The sequence below is a fragment of the Phragmites australis genome, chromosome 15 (assembly GCF_958298935.1).
Source record: "Phragmites australis chromosome 15, lpPhrAust1.1, whole genome shotgun sequence".
NCBI lineage: Eukaryota > Viridiplantae > Streptophyta > Magnoliopsida > Poales > Poaceae > Phragmites > Phragmites australis.
Window position 1 is genome coordinate 9,257,813 of NC_084935.1, and position 13,727 is coordinate 9,271,539.

The window sequence follows — 13,727 nt, forward strand, 5'->3', positions numbered from 1 at the left end:
GTAGATATTTGAATATATGTATATGCATGTATGTATATATTCAAATATATTGTTTGGCTAAGTATTCCAAAGTGCACCGAGTTAGTTTATGAAATTAAATACTGCATTAAAATGATCTTTGCATCTTTTGTTTATTTGTTTTTATGGTTCTTTGAGTGGAGATTTGAATTTGGATGTCTCTCAAATTCAAATCTAATCCATATATTCAAATTCAGCTGAATCCAAAATAAGATCAAACTCTATTAGAATTCAAATACTTTGAGATCAAATCCCTCCCAAAAATCAAGTACTAAAAACCAAAACCAAAACCAAATCAAAATGCAAATAAGCTTAGTTGAATTAATCCCAAATCAAATCTATTTCTTTTTCCCCTAGGCCAACCCCCTTTCCTTTTCGGCCTAAACTGAAAACCTCTCTTCTTGGACCTCTGCCAGCAGCCCATCAACACCACAGCAACCGCCAATGCCAATCGGCCCTTTTGCCCTCTTCACGCATGGGCCACTGCCACGTGTATCGGCTCAATGCCACGTGCGGCAGGCCCAACCGTGCCCCCTATCTCCCTTCTTCTTCCACCGATGTGCGGGGCTCGTGTCCCAGATCTTTCTCCAACCTCCAGCTCCACCCGCACTGTTCTTAGTCGCGCCACCCTTTCCCCTCACATTCAAGGCACTAAAGAGCATGGATCGAGGCACTCCTCTAACAAACAAAGGCTTCGGGCCACCTTGCCGGCTAGCCGGTGGCTGGCAGCCACACCTCGCGCGAATCCCAGGCATGCCACACCACGTCACTCATCCACCCGCCATCCTATTCACCAGGAGGAAGAGTTGGCGCTGCCTCACTCCCCCCCTCTCTCTCTCTATAAAATAGGAAGCCTAACCCCTTTTTCATTCTTCACCAAATCCACCATCACCGCTGCGAGTTGCCGTCCCAAGTCACGCTACTGCTTTCGATGCGCTAGCCACCACTGTAAGGTTTGTCACCGAGAGCGCGAAGGGGACTATGGGAGGACACCTAGATATGTGAGGAGCTTGGGGACCTGAAGCCGAGCCGTTATCACCATCGCCTGAAGCTTCTCACCGATGGCCATCCTTCCCTTCCTTGCAGACGCCGGTGAACCTCCCCATCCCTCTCTTTCCCCTTCCTTGTAGTGTGCTAGGGGTGATGGATCCCGCCTTCGAGTGGTTGCCCTTGGCCAGTGGCCGTGAGCACCATGGAGGTGACCTTCTCGCCGCTGGTGCGCATTTCTCCTTCGTTAGGCCGGCCTTCGCACATGTGTTTTTGTGTGACAGGTCGCGTGCTAGCTTAGGGTCTCCTTGTAGGGAAGAAACACTCCAAAACGAGGGGATACCATGCCGACCTTTCCCGCCGCAGTCTCGCCGTGTTCGGTCGTTGTCTGGGTGCACTCCAGCCACTGTCCGACGTTGGAGATTGGCAAAATAGGTCCCCCATCACACGTAGATACCCGGACTGTAGGTCTTGTTTGGAACCGGCAGTGGAAACTCAATTCCGGTGAGGTTTCTGATGAGGAGCCACCATGGATCCTCACCGCCAGCCCCCTTCTGCTCTGTTCCGCTCCAGCCTGGCCCATGGTTGCCGCTTGGAACTGCACGCGAGCCACACAGGCCTCCTGGCTACATCGGCGCGGCCCAGACGAGCAGGCCGCGGCTCAGCCTGCTAATGGGCCAACCTGCTGGCATTGCCCAGTGGCCAAAGGCCCTTTTCAAACGGTTTGACCTTCTTTACTTCGTCCCAAGCATAGAGCAAGACCAGGCCCAAACCCTGCACAGTCTAGCCCAGCCCGAGTACTGTTCAGTGGGACCCACCTGTGGGTCCCATTCATGAAGAGTATCATTTTAGAATTTCATGAATTAATTTTAGATTAATCTTTCGGGAGTCGTAACTTCTCTGTAATCTTTCGCCTACATTCTTCTAAATTCAAGATATATTTTTCTATCATAGTGTGATATCCATTAGAACTCATTTAGTTTTTCATTTGGTGTTATTTATTATTCAATAGAATATACCGACGTTATTCGAATCGCGCTTTGTAGAACCGGAGGATCCTGACTCTGAGCAAGGACTAGAGGAAGACTTCGAAGAAGGCAAGTTTTATTTCCTTGATCATTTTGAGCCCAAGTTTCATTAATCTAATTGGTCAACTTAAAAATTGACTTATTATTGTATGTGTTGTATATTGTGCTATTTTAACTACTTGCAGTAGTTAAATCCTATCAAACATTTACCATGCCTTAAATATTGGTATTCTGAATCCATGTCACCATAGGATTTTCTGTCGTTATCTCTATTAAAGTCGGATGACGTCTTGATATCTAGCATGCTTAAGATTGAATACATCTCTCAGAAGATATCGCATATGGAATACATCTCTTTGGAGATGTTGTTTTATTGAATATCAATTCAACTTACATGCTATGAATCTTTGATGATTGTGGAATTCTTATATCGTATAGGATATGGCGGGTGGTGTGTAAAAAGGGTGAAAATTGTTTTGGCGGGGGCAGATAGATTAGTCCTTCGGTGAGGATACTCTTGAGGGCTTGAGTTACTTGTGTGGTACTCGCTGCCAATGTTGAAGATGCCTGTCTCAGCCGTATAAAGGACCGAATCATTGTACCATCATGCTAAGCCACCCTAGTGCAATCATACGTCATGTTATGGGTAGGACTTGACTTTCTATCTCCCGGCCAAGTTGGACATTTTACTAGGTAGCCAGGGGAGCTACGAGGACCTAAATGTCTACCAGGTGCTCTACGTAGGTGTTTACTGACCCAGCTACTCTATGTTGATCAGTGGGGGAGTGCACCCAATATGAGACATGTAGCACTTGGGATGTCTTGTAGTATAGTCCAGCAAATAAGGGTGATTGAAGCGTCTCGGTATGATGCTCTCTTCCGCTTGTAATGGTTGGATGCTGAGCATATCGTGTGAGTATATTGTACAACTTCTGCAGAGTGTAAATCTATTCGAATAGCCATGTCTATAGTCATAGACATGCAAGGCAATGACCTCACTTGGTTAGACTCAGGGCGTGTGTATCCTTGATGGGTGAGTGTGTGGACTAGATGTTCGTATGATGAAGTTGTTGGCTTGACCTGCTAGGAGCTAAGTGGAACTGAAGGTACACCTGACATATTGATATCTGGGTACCCTAGAGTTTTCTGTAATTTTCGGAGCATCTTTATCTCTGGGAAGGGGATATCTGGAAGAAAGGAAACTACTCTCAGGTATCCAAGGTATCCTGTAACCGAGAAGGTCTATCTCCAAGAATAGGAAGGAAGAATCCAGATGACATACGACACTCTCATATATATACTAAACCGAGGGGCCTTGCGGAGGACAAGACAGAACAGGTCGTCACAAGCGATACGAGTTCTACAAGCCCATACAAGCCAATAGAAGCTAAGGAAAAAGTCGCTGACTAGGTGTAGATCCATCTAGGTTAGCTACACCTCCTTGTAACCAGCTCAGATCAATACAAGATAAACATGACTTAGGGTTATTATCCTCAGGGAGACCTGAACCTGTCTAAAAACCCCTGTATGTTTTCTTTATGATCCGTTTACTCAAAGCATCCCTCTATTCTTCAACAAGTTTGTTAGATCAGCGATTTACCAATCGTTGATAGGTAGGGACTGCGGAGTGAGGTGTAGCCCATTCTAGGATTAAAACCCCTAGTTATACCTTAATACATTGTTATAGCTATTTCAAAGTTAGCGTTAGTCCAAACAACTGAATATTTGTATAAACTTCTTTACGCTTAAAACTATACCGTAAAGTCTTATCATTGAGTTATCCTTTATGCATCTATCAACCCTTTGAAGTAGTGTAGGACTTGCTGAGTGCCTTTCGTACTCATTCTTATTATCATTTAGATAAGGAGATGGATGCCAAATTCGTAGGGATGAAGGCACGGATGAGGAGTAAATTTAGGAGTCACGTTCACACCCGAACTGCTTGTGGCTTTAGGTTGTTATTCCGCTGTGTTTTGTTGGTCGGTTGGTCAGGTTTGTAATGTATCATATTTTTTAAAGATCTTTTATACTCATGTAACCTTAATCTTATTATATACAATGTATATTTGCGATGCCATAAATGTTGTACTATGCATATCAGCTATTGGATCCAAAGATCGATATAGGAGGCATAGTAGATACTAGGATGGAATCTTACATATAGCAAGAGTGAGTACATATGGTACTTAGTAAGTCCTACATCAAGGGGAATAAATAGATGCATAATAGTAGAACAAGGATAGGGCTATATAGCCTTTAGGTTGTTGCGGAAATCCAGTTTTGATGTAGGGGTTTAATTTGCAAAGCCTTTTTCAAAATAGTTGAGAAAAACAGAGTTGTCTTTAAGATTATGGGGTTGTTGGTCTCAGGGGAGATGCAATCCATCCTACCAGTTCCCAAGTTTATAGTTGGTGGACACCGTGTCCCTGCCAACTCAAGGCTCAAAGCCTGCATTTCCAAAATAGGGGCGAACTTCCCACTCACATATCAAGGAAAACTCACACCACAGAGCTAATCATTAAGAGACCACACCATAGCGTTGTCCATGACCGTGATCACGGCTATATGAATAGATTTAACATTCTGCAGAGGTATATAGCTTTACCCACATGATATGCCTGACCTCCAACTGGGATCAGTAGTGGAACGACATAATGAGGCTACTCGCCAATCGAACCTTTCAAATTCCCGTCTACAGGAAATCCGCGACCAATGACTTTTGGATTTCAGGTCATCCGCTTAGGGCTAGGGCCTCTTAGGGCTTATCCGAAATGTAACAGCCTCCAGCTATACCTCAAGCCTCCTAATCGGTGACTCGCGTCTTCTCCTGCCTCCTGCCGCCTTTAGGCGGTCCTTCGGAAAGGCTGAAAGGTGAGTTGCCAAACCCTTTACCCATTCTCAGGGACATGTGGTTGTACGGATGGTCGCGAGGTGAAATGTCAAAATAAATTGGTCATTATGTAACCGAGGCGAGTGTCTCCTAGCACCTTGCTCATCTTACTCACCCCTATCAAAACATCTTTGGGGTTTCTTTATTAACACACTCACACCACCAAGCGCACACCACATTTCACACATTCCGAAAAAACATGATTCAGGTTATTGTGGTGATTCTTTTGTTTAAGCAGAGTAGTCTTAAGCATGCTAGTAAGCAAGTAATCATCCAAACAATCAATATAGTTGATGTTGGAGACCTTCTAGTGCTTCAACAAAATAAATGTAATCAATAACAAGGCATGGCTTTAACAAGCTAGGTCATAATTATATCATCAATTTAAATTAGAGTTACCAACTTAAACATGCATATTACTTTAGTTAAACATGCATATTACTTTAGTTTGAAACAACGACTCTATTGGTTGTATTTAAAATCATAGGTGCAACATGGTAAACGGTGTAGGACCTGCCTTCGTTGAAGTCCTCGTATCCTTCTTCAAACTTTGGGTCCTCTGAATCCTTCTCGAACGTTCCCTCCTTTAACATACGCAACGAACGACAATAAGCGCTCACTCAAACAATCAAGCACTTAAATTACTAGAAACAAATTAAATTACAAAAATATGAAATTGACATGGTTGGGTAGATCTCGAATTTAGATGAATATTGGTAGAAGAATCATCGAAAACGGAGTTAGAACGGAGGAGAAACAGGCTTTGGAAGGGGTTTTTGGTGGGGCCCACTTGTCAGCGTTACACAGAGAGGGGAGGTTTGGCCGTGCCCACTTTTCAGTCTACTAAAGAGATAAGGAGGGGGGTGTCGGTTCTATTACGAGCACCCAGAGCAAATTGAGGGAGAATGAGGAGGAGGCGATAGGGGCTCCAATGGTGGAGGGTGGCGGCGATGACGACCGGCCAAAATGGGTTGATGGCGACCCGATCTACACTAGGGTGAGCAAATATGGATCAGGCGGCAAAGGAGGAGTCTCCGATGATGGGGATGATGAGGTGACCGACGACGAAGGGTGCTCTAGCATTGTGGCCTAGGTATGTGATAGGGTTAGGGTTTGAGAGGTCTCTGTTTGGCTTCGATGAGGAAGGAAGATAGAGGGAGAGGGGAAGGGTGAAGAGCTCACTGATGGCGGCGGTGCTTTGGTGGCGCCGTGTTGCGCTCGGGTAAAGATGGGAGAAGAGGAGGAGTTCGAGTGGAGTGAGGGAGTGCAATTGCTCGACGTCTTTTATAGGTGCCTGGGAAGAGAGCGGCGGTGGTCGGGACACAGGTGGCATGGCGTCGTAGTGGAGCCGTCGCAATTCGCACGATGTGTGCACCACGTCCGACGAGATGAGACTCGGTGACGATGGCAAGGACTAAGGAGGGGCTATAGTGCACAGGGAGGATAGCCGTGACACAAGCAACACTGTATGAGGGGACAGAATGACAAAACATAGGAGGTAGGTGAGAGATGATGATAATTTTTTAAATTAATTATTTATTTTTTCTAAAAAACTAGGTGTGATAGCCACGAATAGGCTTGTCTTGATCGATCACAGAACCCACAGTAGCGCATAGGCACAGGTCACCATCAAACAGTACTGTGTCTGGTCCTTTATTCAGATTAAGTCGGTTACTGTGCGGCTACTGTTGTGGCTGCTTATTTTTTTGTGGCGCACACGGAACAAATCCCACTGTTTGAGTACTGTTGCAGCTCCAGGACCCCAATCTTACAGTGTTGCGGCTGCTGATTTTTTGGGTGTCTTGCTACGCGAACACGATAGTCTGCACCCAGGAGGATTAGTAATCTAAATGTTAAAAAATTTGTGCCAACAGGTGTCTTGTTCCTGTGAACCAGTCGACGATGACCGGCGTTAGGAAGAAGACGAGGAGGCGCTCTGTGCAGTGCACTGATCGAACGCATCGACAGGTTGTTGTGAAGAAGACAAAGCGGCATCTTCACCTATTTTTGCATTCTAATTTCTAGACGATGATAAGAATATCAGATGTTATGCCTGAGTAGTAACGCGACAATTTTTTTTCTCCTGCTTATCTGTTGGCTTTAGTGTCACGAACACCAAGAACATGCTGAAAACGTGATCGTGAGTCGTGACAACAACAAATAGTATTCGTTCGAATGAATGTCCAATGATTCTGGATGGAAAATCTTATCAAGGTACAGAGGCTAGCGAAATGATGTTGGCATTGTACAGTTCAGTTCAAATGCCACTCCAATGGCACTGCTCTTCTTCTGAAATTGCAACCCCATAACGGAAAACTGATGAAAAGACGGCAATTTCATCCGTTTCAACGTTTATCACATCTTCTCACCGTCTTTTCGATCTACCATTGCTACCACTATAATCTAGCTTGTTGCCAGAGAGAAACGAATATCTGTATTTCTTCTTGTACCCTACTGTTGATACCGACGTTCCGAACAAAGTAAACCTTCACTTATGCAGAATGTTGAAGAGTTCTTGGGTGACACGTGCTTGAGGTAAATTGTCTCGATTCCTCTCTCGGATACAATATGATCCTATTTATAGCCCGTACTCAACCAATCCACGCAGGGTTTACAATTTCTACCCCTTACCTACTACATTTTTAGAATATTCGGGGTATTATGGTACAATCAAGCATATTTACATAATTGCAACTCTGCCCCGGACAATTAAAGCGGGCCCCGCCATCCAGTCATGGTCTTCGGTAACCCCGGGATTCTGTCAAAGGCTTCTCCCCTTCGGCACCATGAGCCGATCTTCGGTCCAGTTCGAAGACACACTGCTACCTTCGCCCATTCTGATCAACAAAATTGCCGGTGTAGCCTTCGGCTTCCGACCGAAGGCCCACTCCCGCCTTCGCCGACGCGGATAGCCAGGACCGCGGGCACGCTTTCAGCCTTCAACCGAAAGTACTTCGCGATCTTCGCCTGCACTACCTGAAACAACCCTGCAATCACACGAATGCGTAGCCTCCGGTAGACTTCGAGTTATCCTACGAAGGGGGAGGGCGGGAGATCATCCCCAACACCTACCAACAAAGAGAATGTTACATGACTTGCAGATCAATTATTGGGAGGAAATGCCTCTAAAGAAATGTTACATGACCCGATAATAATATTAGATTTCAAGCCCAGGTGCAAAAGCTGAGCCAACCTAGTGACCTAAGAGCATATCTAAAAGATTCTCTTAAACTCACTACTAAATCTTTTTCATTTCTAATAGACTTCCAATATCTCATTCCCTATATATCCTTTACTATATCACCGACGGATGGACCTCACCTGTCATCCCTCTCCTCTTCACAAGCAAACAGAGTAAGACATCCGTACCCCTATGCTGGTCACCTCCACTGCGCTTCGCTCCCTGTCCTTCCTCACAACCCCTTTCGCCGATCGTTTTCGTCTCTATAACTATAATCCATCCATTATATGATATCCCCAACGGGATTAAAAGATAAATCGATTGAACTGAGAGAAGAATGGACGAGGTGGAGCTGCAACTGAGCAAGGAGCAGATCGATGACTCAGTTCCGGGAGGCCTTCAGCCTCTTCGACAAAGATGGCGATGGTATTGCTCTTGTATCGTTCTTGTTCATAAACGAATTGAATTGCGTGCGCGCATGCATGCAATGCGGCAACTGATGATGCAAGAATTCACCTACAGGAACGATCACGACCAAGGAGCTTAGGATGATGATGAGTTTGCTGGGACAGAGCCCTAAGGAGGTGGAGCTATAGGACATGGTCAAAGAGGTGGACGCCGACGGCAGCGGTGCCATCGACTTTCACTAGTTCCTCACCCTCGTCGCCCGCAAGATGAGCGACGCCGGTGCCGGCGCCAAGCTCCGCGAGGACAACGAGGACAACTAGCAGTGGGAGCGTGGGTCTAGTAGGATTGTAAGTCTAAGAGGGATTCCCTACTTTTAGCTAAGATGAGGGTGTGTTTAGAGGATTGGTAAAAATAGGAATTTTATTTGAGGAGCTGGTGGATGGTGTTTTTTAATTAAAATCTCTAAATTTACTTATAGAGAACAAAATATGGTATCTCTTATAGATGCTTTGAGCTCATCATAATTTTAGCACCATTTGATTTGATACTACACAAGCTTACTAGTGGAAGCTTACAACAGCCCTTCGTCTCTGTCATGATTGATTCAAGTATACCAACACAATCACAGAGGTTTTGTCTTCTCCTCCCGGGGAATCTCGGCGACTCGAGCTCCTCGGCGATGCAAGATTCTTTATTGATTTAAGGGTTCCACATTGTCTGATTCCCATTTGTCTAACCAATATCGGTAGCCTATTGAACTCCTTTGAAAATTCCAAGAAACCAAATAAACGACCTGTGCACTATATATTAGTCACTTCCGAGTCCAAGCAGCAGCGGCAGCACCTCACAGTCGATTCATCAATGGAATTCTCTCTTGTCCTAGCGTTCATTGCCATCGTCTTACCCGTAATCCTCCGTCTCTGGACGAGAGCCAAGAAGATATGTCCGGCAAAATTGCCCCCGGGCTCCCTGGGCCTGCCGGTGATCGGCCAGAGCCTCGGCCTCCTCCGCGCCATGCGCGGCAACACCGCCGAGCGGTGGATCCGGGACCGCGTCGACCGGTACGGCCCCGTGTCGAAGCTGTCGCTGTTCGGCTCGCCGACGGTGCTCCTGACGGGGCCGGCGGCCAACAAGTTCGTCTTCTTCAGCGGCGCGCTGGCGATGCGGCAGCCCCGGTCCGTGCAGAGGATCCTCGGGGAGAAGAGCATCCTGGACATCGTCGGCTCCGACCACCGGCGCATCCGCGGCGCGCTGGCCGAGTTCCTGAAGCCGGACATGCTGAGGCTGTACGTGGGCAAGATCGACGGCGAGGTGCGGCGCCACCTCGAAGAGAGCTGGGCCGGCCGGAAGAACGTCACGGTGATGCCCCTGATGAAGCGGCTCACGTTCGACATCATCTCCTCGCTGCTCTTCGGCCTTGAGCGGGGCGCGCTCCGGGACACCCTCGCCGGCGACTTCGCCCGCGTCATGGAGGGCATGTGGGCCGTCCCAGTGAACCTGCCGTTCACGGCGTTCAGCCGGAGCCTGAAGGCCAGCGCCAGGACGCGGCGGCTGCTCGCCGGAATCACGCGGGAGACAAAGGCCAAGATGGAGCGCGGCGAGGCCTCGCGGAGCAGCGACCTCATCGCGTGCCTGCTAAGCCTGGCCGACGACCGCGGCGCGCGGCTGCTGAGTGAGGACGAGATTGTTGACAACTCCATGGTCGCCCTCGTCGCCGGCCACGATACGTCGTCCATCCTCATGACGTTCATCGTACGCCACCTCGCCAACGATCCGGACACCCTCGCCGCCATGGTCCAAGGTAACAAGAACAATGAACGCGTTATCATTTCACCATTAGACAAGAAATCAAGAGTTGCTCTGAACACGCCACGGCAATGTCCATTCGCCGAATAGAGCACGAAGAGATCGCGAAGAACATGGGCGACGGCGAGGCCCTGACCTGGGAGGATCTGGCGAAGATGAAGTTCACGTGGCGCGTCGCGCTGGAGACCCTCCGCTTGGTGCCTCCCGTCTTCGGCAACTTCAGGACAGCGCTCCATGACATCGAGTTCGACGGCTACCTCATCCCGAAAGGATGGCAGGTCTTCTGGACGGCGGGCGTGACGCACATGGACGCGTCCATCTTCCACGAGCCAATCAAATTCGACCCATCCAGGTTCGAGAACCAGTCCTCGGCGGTGGCGCCGCCATGCTCGTTTGTCGCGTTCGGCGCTGGCCCCAGGATATGCGTCGGGATGGAGTTCGCCAGGATCGAGACGCTGGTGACGATGCATCACCTGGTGAGGCGGTTCAGGTGGAAGCTCTGTTGCAAGGAGAACACATTCGCGAGGGACCCCATGCCGTCGCCGCTGCACGGCCTGCCCATAGAAATTGAGCACAGGGCCTCTCCCTGATCATGATTAAAACGAGCAGCAAATCGTCTGCGTTACTGTGTTCCGACGGAAAGATACTCTACACCGATACTCCGTCGGTTTTTGAATATTTGGCACTACCCTTTTATTTGTTTTCAAGCTAATAAGATGGTTCATATTAATAGCGTGGCTCGACTTGAATCTTACCTTGGTTTGTCTAGCCCAATCTACTGCAAATTCAATAAAGTATAGTCGCTATTATGCACTCTTTAAAGAGTGACTGCTTCTATATACTTGTTCATCGGTTGTTGGTCATACAAAGACTCTAACCTAGTCCTCACCTGCCAATTTCTACGACAGCCAGATACGCAGCCCAAGCGCAGCTTAGCGTTCTGCGTTGTTAATCTACGGCGTCGTCTGTGTACGCGACCGTATTTGTGAAATTAGATAACATGTTGGTGTATTTGTAAATCTAGCACTCGTATTCGGTAACTCAAAATTCAAAATTTGGATTTTGGTAACTCAAATTCCAAAAACACCCCGGACCCACTTATTTCGGTAACTCAGGTGCCGAATACGGTACTGTGCACCGTATTCGGCACCTGAGTTGCCGAAAACAGCCGGCCAGCATCCCATCCTTCTTTTTGCCGCGTCACATCAATCATTTTCACGTCACGTCATTCATTTTTTCCATCCCGTGATACGTTCGGCCGGTGAATTATTGATGCATGCATGTTTTGGCACGGCCCGCGGAGAGGTGAATAAATTGAGGTCGCTAGAGGAGAAGAGAGGAGCAGCAGAGTAGAGAAGGGAGCAGCAGAGGAGGAATGCGAGGAGCAGCAGCTCGAGTATAGAAAGCAGCAGAAGAGGAGCAACGCGAGCAGCAGCAGCGGCAGTTTAATACTTCGAGAGTACTCACTTTCGTACCGGTTAGTTCTTAGATTACCTATTTAATACTTAGGTTAGTAATAGTATTTAGAGTAATTAGCTTATTTGGTTAGTCCGTTTCGAAGTAGATTAGTTCTTTCGGAAGTAGATTGTTTAATCCGTTCAATTACATTTATTTAATTATTATATGAATTAAATTATTTGATAAATTAGAGTACTTAGATTAATTAATTACAATGCTTAGTTTGATTATATGAATTTGATTAGTCTATATAATTAGATTATTTAATTAGTTTGATATCATGAATTTATTTCAGTATTGTAATTAGATTGTGTCCTTAGTATAATTATATGAATGTCATTATCCGGTAAAATTAGAAAAAATTACGTGTACCTTTGTTTAGCAGATACAATATCATGAAGCTTGTAATATATTCTAATTTGTTGTTCACCTATTTGTTGAACCATGAAGCCTTAAATCATTATCATGGCTCATGATGGTCTTCCCGAGCTTCTTCAGCAGCGGTACGACCAGAACCATAGGGGAAGGATGATATTCACAGGACAGCAGGTACCACGTTTATATGTGCTATTTCATTGTCACGATAATTTCGAACTAACTTTGTACATGTATTGGATACCTCTTGCAGTTGGGTCCGTTGCGAGCCCGGAGTGTTCACAAGATTAAGGAGTTAGACCATCGATTCCACGAGCCACTCGCACGGGCAGGACTACTACCTTTCGCTCTCATGATGGCCGGAGCTCCCACGGCGGGCGGTGGTAGGACACCTCTGCCGGCGATTGATGAGGCACTGCTCACAGGTCTCGTCGACCGGTGGTGTCCTGAGACGCACACGTTCCACTTTCCTTTTGGCGAGATGGCTGTAACATTGAGGGACGTGGCCATGCTGTCGGAGGGTGAACTCCTGTCGCAGGGATCCCGAGAGACCCCTTTTTAAAGATTCGGCCAGGGGATGATCCTGAACAAGTTCGTCGGAGAAATGAATGGAAGTGGAAATAAATGCAACGACCGGTGGTGGGGGATGATCGCCCTAATGCAAAGGGAAGCAGATGCCCCGGGGTTTAGACAGGTTCGAGCCGCACAGGGGCGTAATAACCTACTCCTGTATGACTACAATATCCTTCCTCGAAGGGAAACCTTCAACGATATGTCTGGTTACAAGGGTGTATTGTCTAACAGAGAGCTTGAGGCTTCCTTGCTCTAGCTCTACTCAGGCTTACTTGCGGTGTTCTTCGGATGCTTTCTCGTGTATTTCTCTGATTCAAGGATCGATTTCTTCTGTCTTGCTCAAGGATCACCTACTTCCTGTGTTATCTATCCTTTCCTTTTATACACCCGCCGACCACGACTTACCCCGAACGGGAAAGAGGAGGCACAAGTTCCGAGACGCCACGACTGAGAAAGACGTCATCATTCCCTCTGGGTGAAGTGACAGGGGCGGTGGAAAAAAGCGGCGCGTTGCCCGATCGCTCGCCGCTGTGGACGCCCCAGCGGTGGGCGCCGTTGAGAGGGCCCACCGGGCGGCCATAGCGGCATCCGGCGCGCCCACCCTGTCTTGTCCTTCTGCCATGGCAGGATGGCGGGCGGAATGCCTTGATCCCGGCAACGTTATCCCGAGACACACCGGGCGATACGGGATGGGACCCGTGCAATTAATGGACCCACGCCCCCCTGCCAAAGCATGGCAGAGACTGACACTTCGGCGGGAGCAGTTGGGAATGTCAGGATATCAGGCCGCACATGCTTATTAAATGCGGCCTCGGACCTTTGACTGGTTGACACCTCGCCGATGGGTCCTTCTGGGTTTGTCGGGGCATCGGGTGCTCTTGCGCGAACCTTCGGGGAACCGAGTGTTCGGGGGCTGCCACATGCAGCCCCGAGCACTCTCTCCCGAGCACTTGTGTAGAACCTTCGGGGAACCCAGTGCTCGGGGGCTGCCACGTGCAGCCCC

The 13,727-nt window shown here is 47.8% G+C and overlaps 1 protein-coding gene across 1 annotated transcript; it reads left to right on the plus strand.

Moving 5' to 3' along the window:
• The first annotated feature begins 9,339 nt into the window (after positions 1-9,339).
• On the plus strand, positions 9,340-11,049 carry LOC133893036 (taxadiene 5-alpha hydroxylase-like). Its single transcript, XM_062334010.1, has 2 exons — positions 9,340-10,313; positions 10,409-11,049. Exons 1-2 carry the CDS (start codon positions 9,374-9,376, stop codon positions 10,906-10,908), a joined length of 1,440 nt encoding a protein of 479 aa, XP_062189994.1. The 5' UTR covers positions 9,340-9,373; the 3' UTR covers positions 10,909-11,049.
• Positions 11,050-13,727: the final 2,678 nt, after the last annotated feature.

Coding starts and splice junctions, on each gene's coding strand:
- LOC133893036 (XM_062334010.1), top strand. CDS start 9,374: ATGGAATTCTCTCTTGTCCTAGCGTTCATTGCCATCGTCTTACCCGTA. Junction 10,314..10,408: donor CCTCGCCGCCATGGTCCAAG/GTAACAAGAACA, acceptor TTCGCCGAATAG/AGCACGAAGAGATCGCGAAG.